The sequence below is a fragment of the Balaenoptera ricei genome, chromosome 3 (genome assembly GCF_028023285.1).
Source record: "Balaenoptera ricei isolate mBalRic1 chromosome 3, mBalRic1.hap2, whole genome shotgun sequence".
Classification (NCBI taxonomy): domain Eukaryota; kingdom Metazoa; phylum Chordata; class Mammalia; order Artiodactyla; family Balaenopteridae; genus Balaenoptera; species Balaenoptera ricei.
This window is the reverse complement of record NC_082641.1, coordinates 92,322,133-92,346,350: the sequence shown is the minus strand read 5'-3', so window position 1 is coordinate 92,346,350 and position 24,218 is coordinate 92,322,133. Positions and strand designations below refer to the sequence as shown.

The 24,218-nt window shown below is 40.9% G+C and overlaps 1 protein-coding gene across 1 annotated transcript in view; it reads right to left on the bottom strand.

The window, feature by feature from the left end:
• REEP5 (receptor accessory protein 5) overlaps positions 1-23,826 on the bottom strand; it is a 42,202-nt gene extending 18,376 nt beyond the window's left edge. Inside the window, exons 1-2 of the mRNA XM_059916879.1 lie at positions 23,599-23,826; positions 22,825-22,918 (exon numbers count right to left, since the gene is read on the bottom strand). Of these exons, the coding sequence (XP_059772862.1) occupies positions 22,825-22,918; positions 23,599-23,716 (212 nt within the window). The 5' untranslated portion in view covers positions 23,717-23,826. The remainder of the gene's footprint in view (positions 1-22,824; positions 22,919-23,598) is intronic.
• Positions 23,827-24,218: the final 392 nt, after the last annotated feature.

Genomic DNA, 24,218 nt, shown 5'->3' with positions numbered 1-24,218 from the left:
TGGGTTAACTATTAAAAATACATTGGCTACTTGGTAACACGGGTTCACCAAAGAGACAGGCTGATGAATCATGCTGAGTCATTCCCTAAGAACGCCTCTGAATTAATTGGAAGTAGCCGTGGGTGTAGGTGTGTGTGCCTGCATGAGTGTTTTAAGAAGATGACGAGGGGGTAAAAGTTATAGCTGAATGAGATGACTGCTAATGAGGAAAAGGAGAGGAGGGAGTGATGAAATGAATGCTGCTTTGAGCATCAAGAATAAACACAGAATCATAAAATGAACTGAAGGCAGCTAATTATAAAATAATGGCTTCTCACATGTGGACTGTGTTTGTGTTTTAGCTTTCCTCAGGTAGAAGCTAGCTGATGTAACACAAGGCCAAAGGAAAAGCATAGGCAAGCATGTGAACCAAAGAACTAACAAATGTATACCCTTCACACGTAAGGTTTTTTTCCCCTCTGTGCTTTATTTGGTATAGAATATGGTTTATCTATTTATATTTAACTGGATTTTAAAAGTTATCACTACGATAAAAACTTGTTTCTTACACATCCATCCTGGGCAGAGGGGATACATAGTTATATTTCACTTAAGGTCTTAGTTTTGGGAACCAAAGCAGTCCATGACTAACCAGCAAACACACATCCACACACAAATATAAACTGAAACAAACATTTATGAAACCACTGATATTTTCAATTCCATTCTATGTCATTATTATTTTTTTATTGAAGTATAGTTGAGTTACAATGTTGTGTTAGTTTCTGGTGTATAGCAAAGTGATTCAGTTATATATATGAGTAGGTATACATACTTTTTAATATTCGTTTCCATTATAATTTATTACAAGACACTGAATGTAGTTCCCTGTGCTATACAGTAGGACCTTGTTGTTTATCTATTTTATATATAATAGTTTGTATCTGCTAATCCCAAATTCCTAATTTATCCCTCCCCACCCCCACTCCCCCTTGGCAACCACAAGTCTGTTTCTGTTTCGTAGATAAGTTCATTTGTGTCATATTTTAGATTCCACATATAAGTGATATCATATGGTATTTGTCTTTCTCTGTCTGACTTCACTTAGTATGATAATCTCTAGGTCCATCCATGTTGCTGCAAATGGCATTATTTCATTCTTTTTTATGGCTGAGTAATATTCCATTGTGTGTGTGTGTGTGTGTGTATACACACAAACACACACACACACACACCACATCTTTTTCATCCATTCATCTGTTGATGGACATTTAGGTTGCTTCCATGTTTTGGCTATTGTGAATAGTGCTGCTATGAACATTGGGATATGTGTATCTTTTCCAATTATAGTTTTATCTGGATATATGCCCAAGAGTGGGATGGCTGGATCATATGGCAACTCTATTTTTAGTTTTTTGAGGAATCTCCACACTGTTTTCCATAGTGGCTGCACCAATTCACACTCCCACCAACAGTGTAGGAGGGTTCCCTTTTCTCCACACCCTCTCCAGCATTTGTTATTTGTGGACTTTTTTTTTTTTAAATTTATTTATTTTTATTTATGGCTGTGTTGGGTCTTCACTTCTGTGCGAGGGCTTTTCTCTAGTTGCGGCAAGTGGGGGCCACTCTTCATCGCGGTGCGCGGGCCTCTCACTATCGCAGCCTCTCTTGTTGCGGAGCACAGGCTCCAGACGCGCAGGCTCAGCAATTGTGGCTCACGGGCCTAGTTGCTCCGTGGCATGTGGGATCTTCCCAGACCAGGGCTCGAACCCGTGTCCCCTGCATTGGCAGGCAGATTCTCAACCACTGCGCCACCAGGGAAGCCCAGTGTGGACTTTTTAATGATGGCCATCCTGACTGGTATGAGATGGTACCTCACTGTAATTTTGATTCGTGTTTCTCTAATAATTAGTGATGTTGAGTATCTTTTCAAGTGCCGAGTGGCCATCTGTATGTCTTCTTTGGAGAAATGTCTATGTAAGGTTCTGCCCATTTTTAATTGGGTTGTTTGTTTTTTTGCTATTGAGTTGTATGAGCTGTTTGTATATTTGGGAAATTAATCCCTTGTCGGTCGTATTATTTGCAAATATTTTCTCCCATTCTGTAGTCTATCTTTTCATTTTGTTGATGGTTTCCTCTGCTGTGCAAAAGCTTATAAGTTTGATTTGGTCCCATTTGTTTATTTTCGCTTTTATTTCTATTGCCTTGCAAGACTGTTATGTCATTATTTTTAAGATGTTAGTCAAGATCCACAGATTCAAAAACAGAAAAACTACTCTAACAGTTCAAGTTCAGTCCTTCAAGGAATAAGCTCCCTAACTTATCAACAATATGAATTCAAAAGTTTCCATGCTGATACACTTGGAACACTCTATAGTAACACTGAAAAGTAGGAAGAACTCAAAATTGAACACACATATTGAACACAACTTTGTAGAAAAGCAAGGCCCAGGAAAAAAGACAGGAAAAGATCACAGAGTCTCATTAAGGTAAAGAGATTTTTTAAATAGAACTTCTATTATTGAAGTATTTAATTAGTTTTAATTTAAAATAGCACAATGTTCATTTTTTAAAATGTGTCTACATGTCATAACATCATAAGCTAGTCAGAACAAGAAAGAACGTAAAAGATAATCTAACCCACTCAGTGTACAGTTGAGGAACCTAAGACTCAAAGAGGTAAGAGAAGAAAAGAGCTTAATACTGGGATTTCCTCAATGCTATTTACGTATATACTTTCTTGTCCAAATGAGTGGATGCAAAATTGTGATTTATAAGCAAAATATATATTTGGTCATTCAAAAGACCAAAATATAGTTTTCTTATATATCTGGTCTTCATCCATGTTCCTGCACAGCTCTCCAAACCCTTGCAATTTCTGAAGTGTTGAGAGGGATAAAGGTGTCTTTTGTTATGTTAATGAGGTGACTTTTATAAAGCACATAAGGAGGGGAGCTGGATGTCCCTGGAGCCAACTATGTGGTTAGAGGGCTGGAACTTTCAGTCGCATTGCTGACCTCTGGGGAGGGGAGGGGGCTAGAGGTTAAATCGATCACCAATGGCCAATGATTTAGTCAGTCATGACTATGTACTGAAGCCTCCATAAAACCCCAAAGGACAGCTTTTTGTCCCTTTTCAGAGAGCTTCCATGTTGGGGAACCACAATGCTTCCTTGTGCCACTGTGCTGGACCCCAAACTCCATGAGGACAAAAGTTCCTTTGTTTGGGACCTCGCCTATGTATCTCTTCATCTGGCTATTGATTTGTTTCCTTTTATAATAAATTGGTAATCTAGTGGGTAAATGGTTTTCCTGAGTTCTGTGAGCCATTCTAATTGAACCTGAAGAGGGGGACGTCGGGACCTCTGATTTATAGCCAGTTGGTCAGAAGCACAGGTTAACAACCCGGGCTTGTTACTGGTGTCTGAAGTGGAAGGCAGTCTTGTTGGACTGAGCCCTTTACCTGTGGAATTTGATTCTATCTCCGGGTAGAAAGTGTCAGAACTGAGTTGAACTCTTGGACTCTCTGCTGGCATCTGAGAATTGCTTGTTGGTGTGGAGAAGCCTTCGAATTTGGCCCTCTGCACGTGGGTGATTCTTTGACAATGTGGTCTACTGCCATGTACCTATGCTAAATGGTATTTCAACTCACGTATCAGAATGAGGATGTATCAACTTTTCAGGCAACACAGGGGATTCAAGAAATCCTAAGATGCAATCTCTATCCTCAGGTCATTTGTAGTTTTTGGTCTTTAGCCAAAGTGGCAAAGCTAAAGAATGGGAAGGGTAGGAACCTAAAAATTATTTATTGTAACCTTGAGAATAGCCCTATGGAATAGGTAACGTTATTCTCATTTTTGAGAGGAAGAAACTGAGGCTTAGGGAAGAAAAATAACATGGACAGGGCACCCAGCTGCAATAGCAGAGACTGGGTTTACACCCAAGACTGACTCCAACAAAGCTTGTGTCTGTTTCTCTATCCCAAGCTGTTTTCCTAATTGGGAGAACCACTCACTACCCGACTGCACAGCACTTAGCAAAGTGTCTGGTGCTAAGTGGGCAGCTAATAAATTAAATATTTATAGCATAAATATAAATACAAAAGGAGTTCATAATCTTACTTTTGGAAGGGACCAGAGTCCTCTATTGGAGAAAATCAAGGCTTAGAAAGGTTAACTTGGGCACAGAGCAAACAGGAGAAAAGGTCATAGTCTCAACATCCAGATTCCTAAAGGACCATTCCACCCTCTATCCTGCTTCCTTGAGGTGGGGGGATCATTAGAAGTGAACAGGATGGGACTTCCCTGGTGGCGCAGTGGTTAAGAATCCTCCTGCCAATGCAGGGGACATGGGTTCGAGCCCTGCTCCGGGAAGATCTCACATGCCGCGGAGCAACTAAGCCCGTGCGCCACAACTACTGAGGCTGCACTCTAGCGCCCGCGAGCCACAACTACTGAAGCCCACGCGCCTAGAGCCCGTGCTCTGCAACAAGAGAAGCCACCGCAATGAGAAGCCCATGCACCGCAAGGAAGAGTAGCCCCTGCTCGCTCCAACTAGAGGAAGCCCATGCACAGCAATGAAGACCCAATGCAGCCAAAAATAAATAAACAAATTAATTAATTTAAAAAAAAAAGTGAACAGGATGGTATTCTGAGTTGGTGCCCCACACCCCAGGCCGTGGACTGGGTACCAGTCTGTGGCCTGTTAGGAACCGGACCGCACAGTAGGAGGGGAGCAGCAGGTGCGCGACTGAAGCTTCATCTGCCGCTCCCCATCACTCCCTGTCGCTCGCGTTACCGCCTGAACCATCCCCCGCCCCGTCCGTGGAAAAACTGTCTTCCACGAAACCAGTCCCTGGTGCCAAAAAGGCTGGGCACCGCTGCTGGTCCACTGGTTCTCAAACTTAGATAATGATCCACATCCACCTTGGGAACTTTTAAAAACCATACATGCCCAGGTCCTTCTTCAGATCTAGTGACTCAAACTCTCTACCACATACAGCACAGGTATGTGCTTTTAGGAACATGTGCAGGCGATCCTAACACACAGCCAAGTTTCAGAATCACCAGCTCCAAGTTCCAGTTTCAGTACCACTTCGTCATGTCATTTCTAGGACAGAAAATCAAAATGACTGATTTGGGTCCCATCAGCTATAGCCAGAGGGGAGGCTACCCCTTTCCAGCAATGAATGAGAAGCCAAGAGAGAAGAAAAGCTCAATCCTAGAGGAGCTCTGGAACTGTCCCAACAGCAGCTGACAGCAATTCCACCACTCTCTCCACAGTCCTGGGCCACTATCTCTCTAGTGCCACCTTGTCTTCAAATGGCAGGTGTCAGCAGTGACCTTGGGCTAAGAACTACTCCCAGGGGTTTGGGAAGGACACATTCACAAAAGACGAGCACCGTGGTCTTACATTGCTCTCTGCCCACTGTTACTGCCACATTCTCACCACTGGCCCAAAGCCTGGCCACCTAAGCCCAGAGCTGTGGTTCCTTATTCTCTCCTGAGCCACCTGCCATGTTCTAGAGGCAGAGCTTCATCTCCCTCAAGCAGGTGGCAAAAGGAAGCAAGGCCTGGGTGAGCAGGAGATGGGCCTAGGGTGAGGAAGATGGTTGGCAATATTACGGGAGCAGCTAGCAGTTCTAAAAATTCACTGAGCGAATCAGAAATTGTAGAATGTTGAGCTGGAAGATATCTTAAAGAACTAGTTCAAATTCTACATTTTATAGACACAAAAAATGAAGTTCAAAGAGGAAAGAGTGATATTAAAATGAATCTCAACTCAAACTAAAAGATTATAGAAAAAAAAAGATTATAGAAGTATGTGTTTACACATTCTTTTAAGGGCAGAATGGACTGTTTAAATAAATTTGGGTGTATCCATACAATGAAATACTCTGAAGCCTTTGAAAAGGATATTAACAGGAAAAGATGTCCAAGATATAGTGCTATGTCAAAAGAGATTACTAATTTTGTGTTTAAAAGAAAAAAGAAAGATATATATTTGCATGTGTTTACAGACCAAAAATGGTATTCAGAAATATATATTTCAAGTTGTATACAGTTAATCCTGAGTATTGGGATTGCAGAATTTTACTTTTTTAAGATCTTTACAATGAGTATGTGCTATTTTTTTAAATTGAGGTACAGCCGGTGTACAATACTATATAAGTTACAAGTGTACAGTACAGAGATTCACAATTTTTAAAGGTTATATGCCATTTATAGTTATTATAAAATATTGGCTATATTCCTTGTGTTGTACAATATATTCTTGTAGCTTATTTTATACCTAACAGTTTGTACCTCTTAATCCCCTACCCCTATATTGCCCCACCCCCCCTCCCTGTCCCCACTGGTAGCCACTAGTTTATTCTCTGTGAGTCTGCTAGCATGTACTATTTTTTTTTTTATCGGAGTATAGTTGATTTACAATGTTGTGTTAGTTTCAGGTGTACAGCAAAGTGAATCAGTTATACATATATAGCATGTACTACTTTTAATAATGAAAGTGAGGAAAAATATTTCTGTTTGGAAGGAAAAAAAACCACAGGGCACCAGACTTTATACAACTACTTTCTCCTATGAGACTAGGTCTCTCTTTAGGGCTTTGTTAAAAACAAACACTAAAGTGAACAGCAGACACATTCATTTAATTTCTCTCTTGAAGAAACAGCTCATGATTTTCTAACAAACAAACCTCTCTAACAGTGATCAGACACAATCTATTGTGTTTTAAGGCATTAAAAGGGCTTCAATACACACAGAAAGACACAGAGGGAGAAAAGAAAGTCACACAGCCCATCATATGCGATTGACTCATTCTGATTTCTTCCTTAAACAAAGCAAACTATCAAAAAAGTATTAATTACACTGAACTATGAAAGAGCCAGGCTTTTCCCTTCATTTCTTCCCAATGCTCACCTGGCTTTTCATCATTTCACCATTCTTGGCTTGCAGCTTTGTATCCTGGTTCTACCACTTACTAGGTATTGGTTGGCCAAAAAGTTCGTTTGGTTTTAAGTAGACGCATTTTTCATTTTCACCAAGAACTTTATTGAACAACGTATTCATCAACCGAATGAACCTTTGGCCAACCCAACACATGACCGTGGGCTTCAGTGTGCTCATCTGTCAAGTAGAGATGATAAACCTCATTGTGTTGCTGTGAAGATTAACTTAGTTGATACATGTTAAGCACTTAAACAGGGTAAGCACTCAGAAATATTACCTTATTAGGTAGTAACTATAATATGGTGGTGATAGTTTATTATTATCACAGGGAGGCAAGAGATTAAAAAGAAAAGAGCAATAAGAACACTCCAGTCCTTCTGGCTAAGTACAACGGGTAAAGGATTAATAGCATTGTTAATAAGGCTAAAGGGTGATTAGGGAATTACTCGTGAATTTTAATTGTACCTCACTCTCCAAATCCCAAATGCTACAGAGAGTAAAGGGTTAGCTGAAATCCAAAAATCCTATTTGCAGGTCAATGGCAACAAATTTGGACGCTGCTGAAAACATTTTTCAGGCCCATGCTACAGGGGAGGACTGGCCAAAAGTCTTGACGCTGGTATTGGATTGGTACTGATAGGGAGGTAACCACTGGCCAGCCCTTGTCCAGACCGCCCAGCGCCAGTGACTGGTACTGGCTGCCTCTACCTTGTTGGCTCATCTATTTCTTTCTTTGCTGCTTTTTCTAAACGCAAGATCACGAACTAAAAACGGCCGAAGGATAGCATTAAACATGTGTGAAGAAACCAAAGTTTGAGCAAATACAGTCCTGGGCTACCAGCATCCTCTCCCTCCCAAATTAAGAGTCATCATTCAGAGAACCTAAATATGCTTTGACCCACAGGCACCACTAAACTGCAAATCCCCTGAGTACTTTATTAGAACAAAATCATGTAAACTAAGGACAGTCCAGGGGTTTAAATAATTTTGTGAGGCAAAAGGAAGGTATTTTAGAGATGAACTAGTTCAAAAATCATTAACGGAGGCAACAGTCTTGTGATACCTTGGAGCTATGGGCATGGGCAGGAAAGCCAGCACTCCAAGGTCACCAGAAAAAAAGCGTGACCCTCTGCTGTCCCAGCCCTGGAATATCAACCTCCAGACTTTTTATTATGCTAATTCAGTGGCTCAGGCCACTGTTAATGGAAGCAGCTGACTGAACCCTGATATAAAAGGTGAGTGGCCTCACCAAAAGCTTTCTAAACCAAACTTACGTTAGATATCTAGGTAACTGTCAGAAACAGCTCTGCTTCCCTTACTGAGGTTTTATTTTATCTATTGATTAAATATATCATTGTTTACAGTTAATGCTCACGTAGGAGGGCAGGAAAGAGATAACCCTCCATACTATTTTTAGAATTATTTCAGACACAACACATCCATCAGGGAAACATTCACCTTTACACACATCCTCTTAATTCAGATTCATGTTATTAGTAAGCAAAATAGATAAAAATGCTTTTCTATATATGAATTGTACAACCTATTTATATTTCTGTCTCTAATTCTTGTCTTTTTAGGACAAAGTCCATGTTTATTATGTGTAACATGTAAATAGCTTTCAGAGGTATAAACAATTAACAAATATAAACAATAATATGTCAAATAATATGCTACCCAACTTTTACCTAATATTTACTATTATAAATATTCTATCATTATATCATTAAGAAATTAAAACTAGCAAATAGGAAAAGCAGATATGTGGAGGAAAGCTGTTTTCTAAGCCTTTGAGATATGTCATAGATATTTGTTACTGAGATTTTCTTCTTCCATCAATGACGACTTTAGTTATGTTTATCATTGGGATGGATGTTGCATTCTCTTACTTTGATGTAGTTACAAATTAAGCATTTTTAACACTATATTAACTTTTTCAGACTCAAAGGTTATTCCTGGTTAATGGGTATTTCAAAACCTCATTCATGTCATTAAGTTGAAAAATGTCAATTTCCTACAATAGTATGAAGGATAAACTGTGTGTATATTATATTTAGTATTATATACATGTATGTCTACAATGAAGGAGAAGCATAAGATAGATGACAAATACAAAAAGCTCATTGAGAAGTTTTGCAATTATTTATTCCTATGTCCTATATTCCAAATGGTCTACTTTAAAGGTAGCTTCTAACAGGGAATAAGACTGTCTGGCTTAATCTTCTTTGTTAAAATTTTTCTTAAGATAAAAAGGAAATGAAAAAATAAGTAAGATTGTTTACCATCAGTACAAACCAAAAACCTAACTGGCTCTACTTTTCTCCACTCAATTCCTAGTGGTGGGGGGTGAAGTGAAATGGCCAGAGAGGCCCTGTCTAGGTAATCCACCGCAACTGTCAGTGACAGGCTCATTTGGATGCAAGCATATGCTGAGCACTGACCATGCACTGACACTGTACTGAAGCTCTGGGGCCAAAACAGTGATGCTCAAGGACATAAAGTCAAAAACAGTCAAAAGATCACTCCATTCTTAAGTAAGCAGCACAGGTGTGCTTGGGGAGGGGTCCAATGGAGGAGTTATGGGAAACTGGAAATCTCAATGGAAACAAAACAAGTAAAAAATAGGTTTAATATTTAAAAATTGGTCGTTAAACAATGCCCAGGGCTTAGGAACATGTATACCACTGTACCAAAAGAGAAAAAAACCACTGGCCATATCACATATTTATAACGTGGAAGAAGAAAACTTTATGGTACTTTATTGCGCCTTAGAATAACAAAGTCTTAAGCTGCTGATCTAAGTACAGGAAAAAGTAAGATAAGGAACAGAAAAAGAGTAAGCGAAAAAAATAAGTGAAAGAAAATACTACTTGGGAGGTTTTTCCTTAATCATTTAAAGTTCAATGACATGGAGTTAGACAACCATGACTATGATTGTCAGTTTTCCTCTTTGTATGTTAATCAAAAGTAGCCACACTTAATTAAGCACTTACTAAAATCTTGATCCTGTGCTAGTGTTTAACTTATCCCTTCCTTTTACATATGAGAAAATTGAGTACTATAAAAGTTAATCTATTTCCCCAAGGGTTAATTCAACTAGTAATTATCAGGTCCATGTACATATGTTTCTGATCACTCACACCAAAGAAACTTAGGTACACACTACCTGTACTGTACATGGTTCATATGTAACTTAGCCACTACAGTTCACACTAGCCAAATGACATAAAATTAAGTAATATTATATGTCTTCAGACCATGGCTTTACTACTGAAACCAGTTGTACTCATCAATAGGATTTTAATTTTAATGAGTTGATTATATTACCAGACAGGACATCAAAAAAGCAGTTCATGAAAATAACCTATAACAATAAAAAGCTTTGAGATGTGCTGTTGGTAAAGAACAGAAAGGAATCTACTTTGGGTCCATTTGCTTTGTTTTATTTCTAACGTGGTAAGTTATGTTTAATAATAAATATTCCAGGGTTCAAGGTAGAGTCTTTGAAGCATGAATATGAAGAATACGGACCATAATGTTTATAATCCTTTCTGATACAGCAGACACACAGTGTGACCATCCACAGTGCCCACTATGTGTAGGACTGCTTTTTGGCTGTGTTTATTAGAGAATGGGAAGCAGGAATTCCTAACAGCTCAAAATAATTTTCCTATTTCCTATTACCTCTGTTTAGCAGTCTGCCATTGCAAATATTATTTGACACATACAGTGTGTCAAATTAGAAGGAAAAAAAATCACACATTTTAAGACATGAACAGTATTTTATTTCCATGCCAGTAAGGAAAAGATTTTTCTTCTTCATGGAAAAAAGAAGGTCAGAAACTATGGGCACTCAGAAAAGTACACTTGTTTTTCACTGCAGAGTAGGTGTGCTTTCAAAGCAAGAGAGAGAACCAACAGAGCAAGAGATCAAACAAACAAAGGGAAAAAACTAAACATACAATAAAACCAATCTGCTTATTTACTGTTTTATATCATGCCCAATCCTCCTCCCCACCACAAAAGAGATACAATCACTAGCAGCAAATATGCTTCTTAAATATGTAGAAACTATAAGATGACTATACAAGAACAATGAAAAAATATACCACGCTCCTTTCATTTTTAATATAGTGTTCTCCTATAGTATAAAATGACTAACTTAATGAAATGCATGATATAAGGTAAATTCACAAGCAAATGCATTTTAAGATGAGTCTGTAAAACATCTCTAACGGAGATTAAATTACAAAAAAACCAAAAGCAGTCATTTAGTGGTCAAATATTTTTGTGTTTAATTATACTGATCTTATTTGTCAACTGTTCACCATTTTGTTTTTTAATGCAAAATGGAAGCTTCAGTCACAGTCGAATATAAAGCATGAGGAATGTTGGCAGTGGGCGGGCGAGGGGAGTCAGGCACCCCTACACCTACGCCTGGCTTTGCCTCAACAGACTTGTGACCTGAGTCATAAAACTTCATTTTGTCTCCTCGGTTTCCAAATCCGTTAAAGATGGCTATAGCCCCAGCAGCCTGATCTCTAAGACCTCTCCTAGCTAACATTTTATAACTCAAAACAGAATGCATTTAGACTATTCAATAGACAGCTAAAAAAGATGAACGCCTGAAGCAATAAAACAGCAGATGCAAACAACAAGGTCCTACTGCATAGCACAGGGAACTATATTCAATATCTTGTAATAAACCATAATGGAAAAGAATATGAAAAAGAATATACGTGTAAAACTGAATCACTTTGCTGTACACCACATTGCAATCACTAACACAACTTTGTAAATCAACTATACTTCAGTAAACAAACAAACAAAAAAACAGCAGATGCAAATCCTACTGGGACAACCCTCTGTCAATAAAATTGATGGCTCTGTATATATAATATCTATGTCAGGTCTGGCATCAGAAAATTTAACTTGTGCTCAAGCACCCTCACAACCTGCACAAGAACAACCTAAACTGACCTTTCCCAGACAAAAGAGGGCCACATCAAGATGTAGACAGCAGTCCAGAGTTACCTCTGACGTGTAAGTGATCCCTTTACTAGATCACCTAGCCAAACTACCAGAAGCTGCAGGATATATATAGTAGCCATGTGAGAGGGACGCATGATAGCTCCACTCCCTGATTCTTCCACTTCCAGGAATCAGGGAGTGTTAGAATGAAATCAGGATAGGTTTCTGCAGCCCCTGCTTATATTTCAACTGCTACAAAAGTAATTTCATTAGCAATTTTTGAAATTGTTTTTAAACTTCTGCTATAATCATTTATTCAAAAAATTAATTACTTGGTAATATTATTGATAGGCACTAAATGTCTTAAAATGGCCCATAAATATTTATACTTGTTTTAAATACTATCTGAGGATATTAAGTTGAAAAACAGAGTTCTCATTCAAAGTCCTAAAAAAGAGAGCTCTAGAACGGGAGGAGAGGGACGCAGCTCAGAAGGACAAATAGACCCTATCTCCAGGGCCTCCATACAGAGAACAAAAAAAGTTCATTTAAGTTCATAGGGAACACTCCAGAACAGAGTCTTAGGAATAAGATCACCCTCCATAACTGCTTTAGAGCCCAGAAACTAGATCATGAATAAATTGTTTAAATCTTATTTGCTCCTCAAAACTTTCTTTTCTCTATGACACAGGCAAAGGGAAAAAAACAAAAACGTAACCAAAACGCTGGCTTTAATTATCAGCATTTAAGTTTTCTCCACAACTCCTTCCTTTTAAAATAGTTCAGTAATGCTAGCCATAATACTAAGTAAAAACACAACCAGTAAAAAGCTGACAAAGGTAAACGTTTAAATGTTTACGACTACACTGGTGCTTAAGGCATTTACAGAATGCCAGTTATATTTTTGGTCTAAGTGCCCAGTAGGCCAGAATATGTGCATGTGCTTCACGCTACCCAGAGAAGGAAAGTGTGGGCGTGAGCAGCTCTGCCCTGAAGCGCTAGTAACAAAGAACACACGGTTGCAGAGAGTAAAGCTGGTGTAATAGGAACATAAGCAGCTTAGTAGAAAATATATCTGCTCCCAAGTGCTCATGAGTAAAAAAAGAAAAAAAATAAGTACAAGTTCTTTAAAAAACACAAGAAAACAAACACACCCCTTACTAATGAGTCCATGAAGACAACCACAAATACACATCCCCCAGCAACATTAGGGAAGCCTAGCTCTGCTTCAGATGACTTGCTCTTGAGAAACAGAAAGTGGTTCAGAACCATCAGTCAGAACCATGGCGACTTTCCCAAATTCTCCTCTGGGTAGTGAACCTGTTCAGCAATCTGCCATTGCAAACTGTAAATAAGTAGATTTCAACCCTTTTTAACCTATATTCCCTCATGTTATCTGCTGTGCATCATTTGCTAAGATGCTGTAGCTTTTACTTGTGGTTGACTGTATTACAATTCTTGTAGTTATTTTGACTGTCTCCTTCAAATATTCTCCCTCACGATCCCCTTTTCTGATCTGACCTCATAGGGGGACCATCCCCAAACATCTCCCCCTTGAGATTCGTTGCCTCCTGACAAAGAACTACAGACAAGGCTGCATTTCCTCAGGAGATCCAATGCAGTGTGTCATCTTCAGATGGGCATGCACTGCTTAAAAAAAGAGCAGGTCTCTGCACATGATGAGCTATATTGCTGCTGTTGTAAATCAATGCTGTACCACAGCCAACAAGAGAAAGAACTTGTTAGTAATATATTCTAACTCATGTTCACAAAACGCTGCAAATGACTATGTGTGCAGATATATGATTTGGGATGGTAGTACCTTATTTGAGAACTACACTGCATGAAGATCATGTATTTGTATTGACAGTGTCAAACTGATAAAAGAAAAAGTTACATCAATAGTTAATTTTCATCTCTATATAAGGTTATGGCATGTATCTGTGGGACACTCGAAGAGCCATATGGGAAGCAATATAACGAAAAGTTAAAAACATGGGCTTTGGGGCCAAGCTCCCTAGGTTTAAATATCAGTGTCACCGTCTACTGTTATGAGACCTTAATCAAGTTACTTCTTTCTCTGTTTCCTCACCTGTAAAACGGGAATAATCATAATACCTATATCATAGGGTTGTTATGAGGATTAAATAAGCTATATTTATAAAGCACTTAAACAGAGGTATTTAAGTGTTTATTAAATTAAGGGCTGCACAGGTGTTCAGCAGCCGTGCAAAGACCTAAAAGCAGTAACACTCTTTGTACTGATAGCAAAAGGTTAAAATGGGCTGGTGAGGACACACAGAAGATAAAATGACGCATCACTAAATTGGGTATCAGATTTGAAAAGTGTTGCCAAACATTAAATACAGACATTAAAATTCTGGACTCTAAGCATATTTAATCTTTTCAAGCTTGGTACTAAAGTATGCTTAAATGTGCTTTCACATTTCTGTGTAGGTCTGGAGCCCTCAGTTACAAGTCTAGCCTCTGTGTGACCTTGGAAAACCTTCTAACTCTCTCTGTCCCTCGATCTTTTGAAAAGCGATCAGACTACATGTTTGATCTCTAAGGCCCAGCTCTGATAGTCCCAGGAAGGTGGCCACCTGGTCCTTAAGAAACGTACGAAATAAATGAGAGGAAAAGTAAAAGACGTTTTAATAGAATTTTAAACAAAAAGATGGCTGAGTTGGACAAAATCCAACCCTCATCCTTTCCCTTCGCTGCAGGGCAAAGATAAAAATGGAAAGCAAAGTCATTAGACTTCCGTCATAACTGCACTCGAATGAAGAAGCAGGGGCGGGAGGAGCCTCCACATTCCGGCACCACTGGGAGGCAGTAACCTTCGGTCTCGGGCTCCGACTCTGTGTATGTGACGGTGCAGCAAAGCACACTCGCCGAGAGGTCTCTCAGAAAGACTCGCTTCTGTGCCATCCAAAGCAGGGCCGCCCCAGAAACAAAGAACCACGTTATTATATGATTCCATTTGTATGAAACGTCCAGAACAGGCAAATCCATAGAGACAGGAAGTAGATTGGTGGTTTCTGAGGACTGGGGTGTAGAAGAAATGGAGAATGACTGCTAATGGGTACAGGGTTTCCTTTGGGGTGATGAACATGTTTTGGAATTAGAAAGCGGTGATGGAGACTCCAGGAGGGCACACACCAAGGAGGACCTCCCAGAATTTCTGCTGCCAGTGTCCTTGTCCCCGTGGTGAGCCACAGCCGCCCCCCACCTCTGCAGGAGCCCTTCCAACACTAGCAGATGGAGAACTTAATGTTCTAGATGATATTTTGACTGAAGTACCAGAACAGGATAATGAACTCTATAATCCAGAGAGTGAACAAGATAAAAAATGAGAAAAAGGGTTCAAAAAGAAAAAGTGACCAAATGGAATCTACTGACACAAAGCAACAAAAACCTTCTGTTCATTCAAGACAATTGATTTGTAAGTCACTGAGCTCATCAGTTAGCAATAACAAAAGAATGGTTAGTACAAAAGGAAAGTCAGTCACAGAGTATAAAAATGAGGAATATCAAAGATCTGAAACAAACGTCTAGAAGCTGATCGGAAAATTCGTTTGTCAAGCAGTGCCTCCAGAGAACCTTGTAAGAGTCAACCTGAAAAAACATGTCTGCGGAAAAGGGATCCTGAAAGGAGGGTCAAATCCCTTACGCCAGATGGTTCTGAGAGAATTGGGCTTGAAGTGGACAGATGTGCAAGCAGACACAGCCAGTCTTCTAAGGAGGAAGTGAACTCTGAAGAAGGTGGCTCTGACCATGAGACTGGCACCAGTGGTTCTTCCGACGAGCAAGGCAACAACACTGAGAATGAGGAGGAAGGGGTGGAAGATGTGGAGGAAGATGAAGAGGTGGATGACGATGGAGAGGAGGAGGAGGAAGAAGAAGAATATGAAGAGGATGAGAGAGACCAGGAGGAAGAGGGAAATGATTATGACACCCGAAGTGAGGCTAGTGACTCTGATTCTGAATCCATTTCCTTCACAGATGGGTCTGTCAGATCTGGTTCAGGAACAGATGGATCAGGTACTAATTTTTATATGTAAAGGTTTGTGTTTTTTTTTTTTAATTGACCTCACTGGTTTTTTTCTTGAATATGTTTAAATTGAATTATAAAATTTTTGAGGCAATGGGGGGGATGTTAGTAAGACTGTCCTGTGATTTTTTTTTTATATAGTGTACTTTTGAGTATTATAAATGCACTCGAATAAGATTTACATATCTTAGTAAAGGCATTTCCCAGCTACAAATTGACTGTATTATAAATGTATACTAGTCTGATTGTTTCTCTATAAGGAAGTGTATTTGAGGTTTTAATGTTGTAAATTCTTAGATTTCCATACTAGTCAACAGCAGCTTATTTAAACACTGATGTACTTGAAGTATATTCATATGGAACCCATCTGCTAGGTATAACAATATTTGCATGTTAAATGCCTCTAGATTTCATTCATGTGGCAACAGAAATCAAAATAACTTTCTTTTTCTCTTGGGAGCTCAAACTTTCTTTCATTTCTGTACCTGTGGGTTGACTGACTGGGGCAGGGTCGCCAGAGGGCTGGGTATAAAGGTACAAGATGGAAAATAAGAGTATAAAATTATTGTGGAGAGACTGGGTAAGAGGCATCTTGGGCCATTCCTTCAATATTACATGCCCTGCCACTTTACCTCTATCTGACCCATGAGACTTGACTATGGGAATGGTAGATAGTTGCAGTCATTAGGCTGAGGGAGCCCTCTTTTGGGGGGAAATTCAGAGGGTAGAGCAAGGAGAGGTCAGGGTACTTAGAAACCGCTGGTCACTCTGTGATGATTATACTCTCATGGCTGTCTTATGTAAAGATGCAGCCAGATCTCCTACACAGGCCAAACGTACTAAATATTGGGATACAAGAAAAATTCTACTCTTTTGATATATTTGATAGTTGCAATGGCTTTATTATAGAATTTTATCATTTTAATGTAGTACATTGTTAGTAAATCATCTTCTTGATATAGTGTAAATGATAAGAGCAAATGACCAGGTATTTTCTAATTGGCACCTGAAGTGCTTCTAGCCTTTTGCTCACTAGAGTTCTAGGTTTAGGAGTTTAGACAGGTTTTGAAGGAGGTTAAAGAGTTAAACTGAACAGATGGGTAGTTGGCTTTAATATAAAAAGAAAAACTTGTGGAATCTTTAATTCTACTATTCCATCATACTTTTTGAAAACTGATGGGATATACATTTTATAATTTATGATAATGGATAGAGAACAAAAATTGCATTGGCAATATGAATGAATGTTCATTTATTGTGGAGAATGTGTGAAACCTGTAAAAGTAGGGAACATTTTATTATAGGAATCTTCTTTTTGGTGTCCATGTTAGGAACGATATTTCTTAGACTTGAATGTTTATCCTGTTTAAGTCAAACAAGGGAGACATATAAATATGTAGGGCCCGAAATAATGTGTATTTTTATTTTATTTTATTATCTTTTTTTAATAAATTAATTTATTTTTGGCTGCTTTTGGTCTTTGTTGCTGCGTGCAGGCTTCCTCTAGTTGTGGTGAGCGGGGGCTACTCTTCATTGCAGTGCGCAGACTTCTCATTGCGGTGGCTTCTCTTGTTGCGGAGCACGGGCTCTAGGTGCATGGGCTTCAGTAGTTGCGGCGCACAGGCTTAGTTGCTCCACGGCATGTGGAATCTTCCTGGACCAGAGCTCGAACCCGTGTTCCCTGAACTGGCAGGCAGATTCTTAACCACTGCGCCACCAGGGAAGCCCCATGTGTATTTTTAATAAGTTCCTTAGATGCTGATACTTAGCAAGATACCTATTCATACTTTGTTTTTTTGTGGATTAGACATTTCAGATTGAATGGTAGCCAATAGTTTTATAAAACCTGGATATTAAAACTGTTAAGAGACTTACTGTTACAAAAGAGATACTTGCCTGGAACTCTTACTTTCCATATTAAAGGAAATTTGTGGCTTTTCTTTGGAAGAGCTCTTACGTGGAACATATTTTAAAGACTGTATTTAGTATGCAGGACATTATTATTTTTATTTTGGAGTAGTTTCTCTTCATAATAATGTGTGAGAGAAAAATGGGGTGGATCTGGAACTCCACCAGAGGTAAAAAATTTTTTTAAGATTTTTAAACACAAGGGATTACAGTTTAGTTTTTGTGTCATGAATTTTCTATATTCCAGTTTATTTTACCTTATTTTTCTCAAAATTTCAGTAATTTTCTTATAAAAGTGACACACTTGGTGGCTGTTAAGGGTTTATTTGTTAGACGATTTTCATTGTTTTTTTGACCTGAGAATAATAGTCGGGAGAGGGGATCATAAACTTAAGAGCAGTGAAAGTTATTTATACAAAAAAGATTAAAAATCCTTGGAGATTTTTTAATGGTAATGGTAATGCTACATTTAACATTACATAAAAATTGTTGGGTGAGATCTTACTTCTGCTTCTGTTATATTTCCTGCATCATCTTTTTTAAAAAAAAATTAATTTATTTATTTAAAAAAAAAGAAAGAAAGCAGTGATGGTTGCAAAACTTTATACTAACCGCTGAATTGTACACTTTAAAAGGGTTGCATGGAAATTATATCTCAGCAAAAAATGGGGGGAGGGGCAGGTCTGCTGTAATAATAATGGTTCCTATTATTATCCGGTAGTCTGCCTTCTCTTTTCAGAAATAGAAGGAAGTAGGGAGATTAAAGTCATTCTGTCAACAGCTCTTGATAATGATAAGTCTGGAATTATATTTCAAATTGCCTATAAAGAGTGGCCAAAAAGTCTGGAAACTTAGAGGTAGAGGATTAATGGCCCTGCTCTCAAAGAGAAATTACATATGCCGAAAATAAGAGTAACCAGTAGGAAGGGGCTACCTGATAAGGCACTGGTTGCCCCACCCCGAAGGCTAGCCAGGCCTCCAGCTGTCCAGTGCTCCAACATGACAAGGTGTGGTGTGAAGCCAGGTGCACCTGGGCCCCACCCAAAGATTTCCCCGGGTAGTGAGTCACGAGAAAAGCTACGAAGCCAAATGGGCTTTTCCTTATTTTACTTCTGCACCCTGCAGCCTCTAAGCCTATCACTGACCGTTAAGCACAATCTGTGGGCCACTCTATGGTGGCCCAAAGAAAGGAAGCAGCAGGAGCAAAAGCTGAAAGGTGAGAAAGGAAGGGATTAGCAATAGTTTGGCAGGATCACCAATTCCTTCCAGGAATCACAGCAGACAGAATGACCTTAAAATGTACATTGTTAACATGTCACCTCCTACTTAGAACCCATCCAAGGCAATCAGAAAACATGCCAACTCCCCACAGCTACCTGGAATAAAATGCACACTTGGTGTGCCAGCCACCAGCTGTGCCTGATGGCACCTGCACCTCTCTGGTCCTCTTTCGCCCCTCTTCCCTCTCAGAGCTTCCAACGCACCAGGTCCTCCAACAGCCCAAGCGCCGGGCTGCCCAGGGCCTGGCACACGCGGCTCCCTCCGCCTGACTCTGCTCTCAGCGGGCAGCTTCTCATCCCTCAAGGCTTAACTCAAATGGCAGCTCAGATAAGTACCTACAGGGGGCCCCTCCCGTTAATCTCTACCACAGCTCCCTGCGGGTGCTCTGTGGAGGGCTCACCACGCTGTCACTACTTTTCTATTTATTGCAGTTTACCCCGTAGACTAGTCATGCAAAGATGGGGAGTATGTGCAACTTAGTCCCTGGTGTATCTGAGGTGCTGCCACGGTGTCTGGCGCACGGTTGGCATTTGATGTTTGCTAAATAGATGAACCTGTATTCTTAAAAATAACTCTGGCTGGGGAGAATTCCAAGAGACAAGGAGAACAATTAAAGTGGTCACAGATCACACCTTAAGTAACACTGATTGTGGTGCTACTAACAGTACCACTTACAAGGACTTTCTTTCTGACAATTATACAATTACATCGGTTAAGCAATGAACAGACTTGATTTGACTAATATAACAGTGATTGCCTGAATGTTTACTAACTGGGGGTCTGTGTGCTTTTACTGTGCACACAATCCCATGTGCCCTTGAACCTCCTTCACAAAGCAGAGGCCAGGTGGGCCTCTGGACTCTTCCCAGGGTTAGCAGGCTGTTCTTCTGCCCCTTTCACCCCCTCTTCAAGTGTAACAAGCACAGGTTATGCTGCTGCTCTACAGCAGGGCTTCTCAGCGTGGGCTGCACATGAGACTCCTTTAAAAATTCCAAAACCCAGGCTGCGCCCCAGACCAATTACATCAGAATCTTTGGGGATAGGGCCCAGGCATCAGTACTTTTTAAGGCTCCTCAGATAATTCTAATGGGCAGCCAAGGCTGAGAAGCACTGTTTTAGTGAAAAATCCAAGTACCCACAGAGACCAACCTTCACTTAATTCCCTTATGATAATAGGATCTTGTATTCATTTTAAAGGTAAAAGAGCTGGGTGTACCAAAAGGAAGCATCCTATGAATAAATATTAATCTAGAGATACTCATAAATTATTTCCTGAATGTTTATTTAAATCATTAAATCCCCTTTTTTAGATTTTTAATACTCTTCCAACTCCTATTAAAGTGTACTACAAATGTCACTTTGCCTCAGAATACTCAGATAGAAAAGTGTGTCTACTTGGTGAATAAAAAAATTCTAAAATATATAAAACCCACTTACCTGAACTACTCAGGTACATGACCATCTCTACCATTTCCTAGAATTCCTAGCAATAGACACGAACACTTAGCTTCTTGTAAATAAAGAGAGCCAATAATATTAAATTGACTATGTAGAAAATGAATGAAAGAATGAGTTCAAACAAATGATAAAAAACTGAAACTGACTTGCTTGAAATTACTTTAAAATATGACTATAAAAATGGCTCCTGCTAGAAAGAGAGTCACATGTAGAGAACAAACTTAAGGTTACCAAGGGGGGAAGGGCGGGGTGGGATGGACTGGGAGACTGGGATTGACATACAGACACTACTATGTGTAAAATAGATAACTAATGAGAACCTACTGAATAGCACAGGGAACTCTACTCAATGCTCTGTGGTGACCTAATGGGAAGGAAATCTAAGAAGAGTGGGTATATGTATACATATAACTGATTCACTTTGCTGCACAGCAGAAACTAACACAACATTGTAAAGCAACTATACTCTAATAAAAATTAATTAAAAAACAGACAAACAAAGCGGCTCCTGCTAGAATTAATCCACTAGGTCAAAGAAAAGCCTGTCCAAGCCCTGTCTGCCTTCAGTCACATCCACTTCCTCATACACAGATCTACACATCCCACCCAGAAACAGATTTTTACTTTTCTAAAGCTCGTATCAATCATCTAATCACACCAACAGACAAGGTTATGTTTCTCACAAGATTACTCACCAAACAGCACTGATGTGGAAAAAATGTTTTTTATGCTCTTCAGTATTTTTAAAGATCCACCGTCTTCCCTAGTTCAAAACAATTCAAGCAGCTAGGCAGTTACTAAATGTGATCAATAACATCTAAAGCACAAACTTGAAAAATGCTTCAAAATCTTTCTTACTAAAAGAACTCTTACAAGTAGAATACACAAACAGAAGAAAAGTAAAGGAATGTTCTACCTGGTTATTTTGTCCATCATCACAGACACAGTGATGTGCAAGCCATTTTGAACCAGTGTTGCCTACAGACTTTCTATCTACACCATCTATTATTTTATGGAGAACTGCTATTCTTGTAACTTTTTCATTGATCTGAAAGTCAAACCAGTTTTTCTGGTCTGTCTTCAGAATCGTGTGGTATACACAAACAGTGTGGATGGTACTTTAGCAGATAATGCTGGAGAAGATCTCCAAATTCAAAAGCAAGTAGTGTCCTATATGCAGCTAGATTTTCTGGAGCCACTAAGTGTCTGTACCAGACTAATTCAGTAATTACTACTTACGTAATTTCGATTTAATTTTTCAAGTCAGAACTTTTTCTAAAACACATTTCCCCTTTCTAGTCATATATTAAATTCTAGCCTGGCCTATGATAGACACAGTTGTAATAATGTGTTATTGGTGTCTTAGCCTTCCAGCTGAAATTTTTTCTTCCTTTTTTTTTATCCCTATGGTTGAGGAAAGTTGTACAGACCAATTCAATAGAAGTAAAACCCACCAGCTTTCTTGGAAAGAGCTGTAGAATAAAACAAAATTTATTTGTGGGGAAGCATAATTCCTATTGAATGAATGGAAAAATGAAATTGTAGAATATTTTCAAATTAAACACACTGTAGAGTAAAAACAGCCTCAGCCAGCAGAAAAGTCAGATGGTAATCTGATAAGATTCACTTGTAATTTAGATTAATTATATAAATGGGTCATTTATATAACCAAGGAGATATATTAGGGATGCATTTTATAAGGTTTGTTTTTGTTTTTATACTAGGATAAGTGTTTCCCGTTTGCCTGTAATAAGTGGCCAGCCTTTTTAATATAAAGAAGACAAAATTCTCCCCAGTGTCTGAATTAACATTAACTCTGAATTAAAGAAGCTCTAATTGATGGGGTTTTACTGTGTACATAAATATAAGGTGAAATACACACTGAAATAATTATTAGGGAGAAAGAATCGGCTCTCTGTACCCGTTGAGATCGTCCCACCGGTAAAGGTCGACTTTGCTCTGCCTTTCATTTGTGCAGCTGTTAGAAGGCACACGCTCCGCCACTTTAAGCTGATGAAATATACATTTCGGCTAGTCATCAGGAGATCAGGTGTCAAGGTAAGGCTCTAAAATGTGTAACCTTAAGCAGTCAGTTACTACTCTTTGGTCCTCTGACCACTCTCCCAGGGAAATGGGGATGGTACAGTAACTAGCACAGCTCTGGATGGGGGAAGGGGGGAGTGAAGGGGAGGAAGGGACGGTTGCAGGGGGAGCCACTTACGAGACGTAGGCTGGGTAACCAAATCCTATCAGGTTGCAGAGGAGAGAGGCTCCATAACCGAACACCAGGTACAAAGCCACCAGCCCGATGACACCTGCAGACACGAGGAGAGAAGTGGGTCGGGTGGCACACAGGCGCTCCAGCCGGGCAGCCCCCGCCAACACCGCAAAGCTTGGCCCGTTCTGAGCGTTGGAGAAAAAGAAACCGCACCGAGGCTGGGCCCGCGCCTTCTCGGGGCTTTGCCTTTGGTCTGGGGATACCCGGCAGGCCGCACCTTTGTGCCCTTCCTTCCCCAGTCCCTCCCGCAAGGGGCCCCACGCCACGCTGCGCACCAGAGGCAGGAGCCCCGCTTCCTTCCCGGAGGGTCTGGGGAGGCCGGGATTCCGGCGCCTGCCCGCGGCCCCTCCCGTCCCGCGCCCAACTCCGCGGAGGGTCTGGCTACGACCCGGTACTCCGCCACGGGGACCGCGCTCCCTCCCGCAGGGGCCCCGCCGGTCGGCGCCAGCTCTGCTCTCGGCCACTGGCACGCAGCACTGGGCCGCAGGGCAGACACGTCAGCGCCGGCCGGTCCCCGACCCCACGTCCCGGGTGCCTCGTCACCGGGCCGCCCCGGGCGCGGTCTCTGGTCCCTGGCCTGTGCAGGCGGCCAGTTCTGTCCCCGACGACGCCACTGACCCCCGTCTGTCACCGAGCCCGTGGTCCCAGCTGCGATGCGACAGCTGCTCCCGGGCCGGGCAAGCGGCGGGATCCCGCGGGCCGCAGCCCCACACTCACCGAGGACGATGTAGCTCCGGTTCACGCCGGTCTTGGCCTCGAGCTTGGCCAAGAGGTCAGTCATGCAGTTCTTCTGGTGAAGGAACCGGTCGAACCTCTGCCTCATGGCTGCAGACATGGCGGGGACCGTCGCGCCGCCGCCTGGGGCTACTCCTGGTGCCGGGTGGCCGCAGAGCGAGGTGACTGGGGCGGCGGCGGCGGCGGGCGGGGCGGGAGGCGGGCGATTCCTGAGTCCCTCCGCTCGCGCCCCGCAGCCCCCCTCCTCGCCCCGCCCAGCCGCGCCGCCCCCTCTCCCTCCCGCGGTCCGCAGCGAGCGCCACACCAGGGGCGGCGGCCCGAGCAGCCGCTGCTCCCTGCGGCGCGGCCGCCCTCCGCCTTCTGTTAACTGGGTAAAAAGAGGGTGGTGAGTCTTGTGAGGTCCCTTCGGAAATCGTACTCGAAAGGACGTGGAAAGGAGGGGGCAGGCGGCCTTGTTGCTCCCACCTAAAAAGTAGCGGGACTGGTTTGACGTACCTACCCTGCTCTGCTAAACCTGCTGAGACGTTTTAAGTCTAGAAATTGAAATGCGCGACCATCCTGAAAGAACTCTTTGGTTGCAGACCTACTTTTCCCTTCGTTGT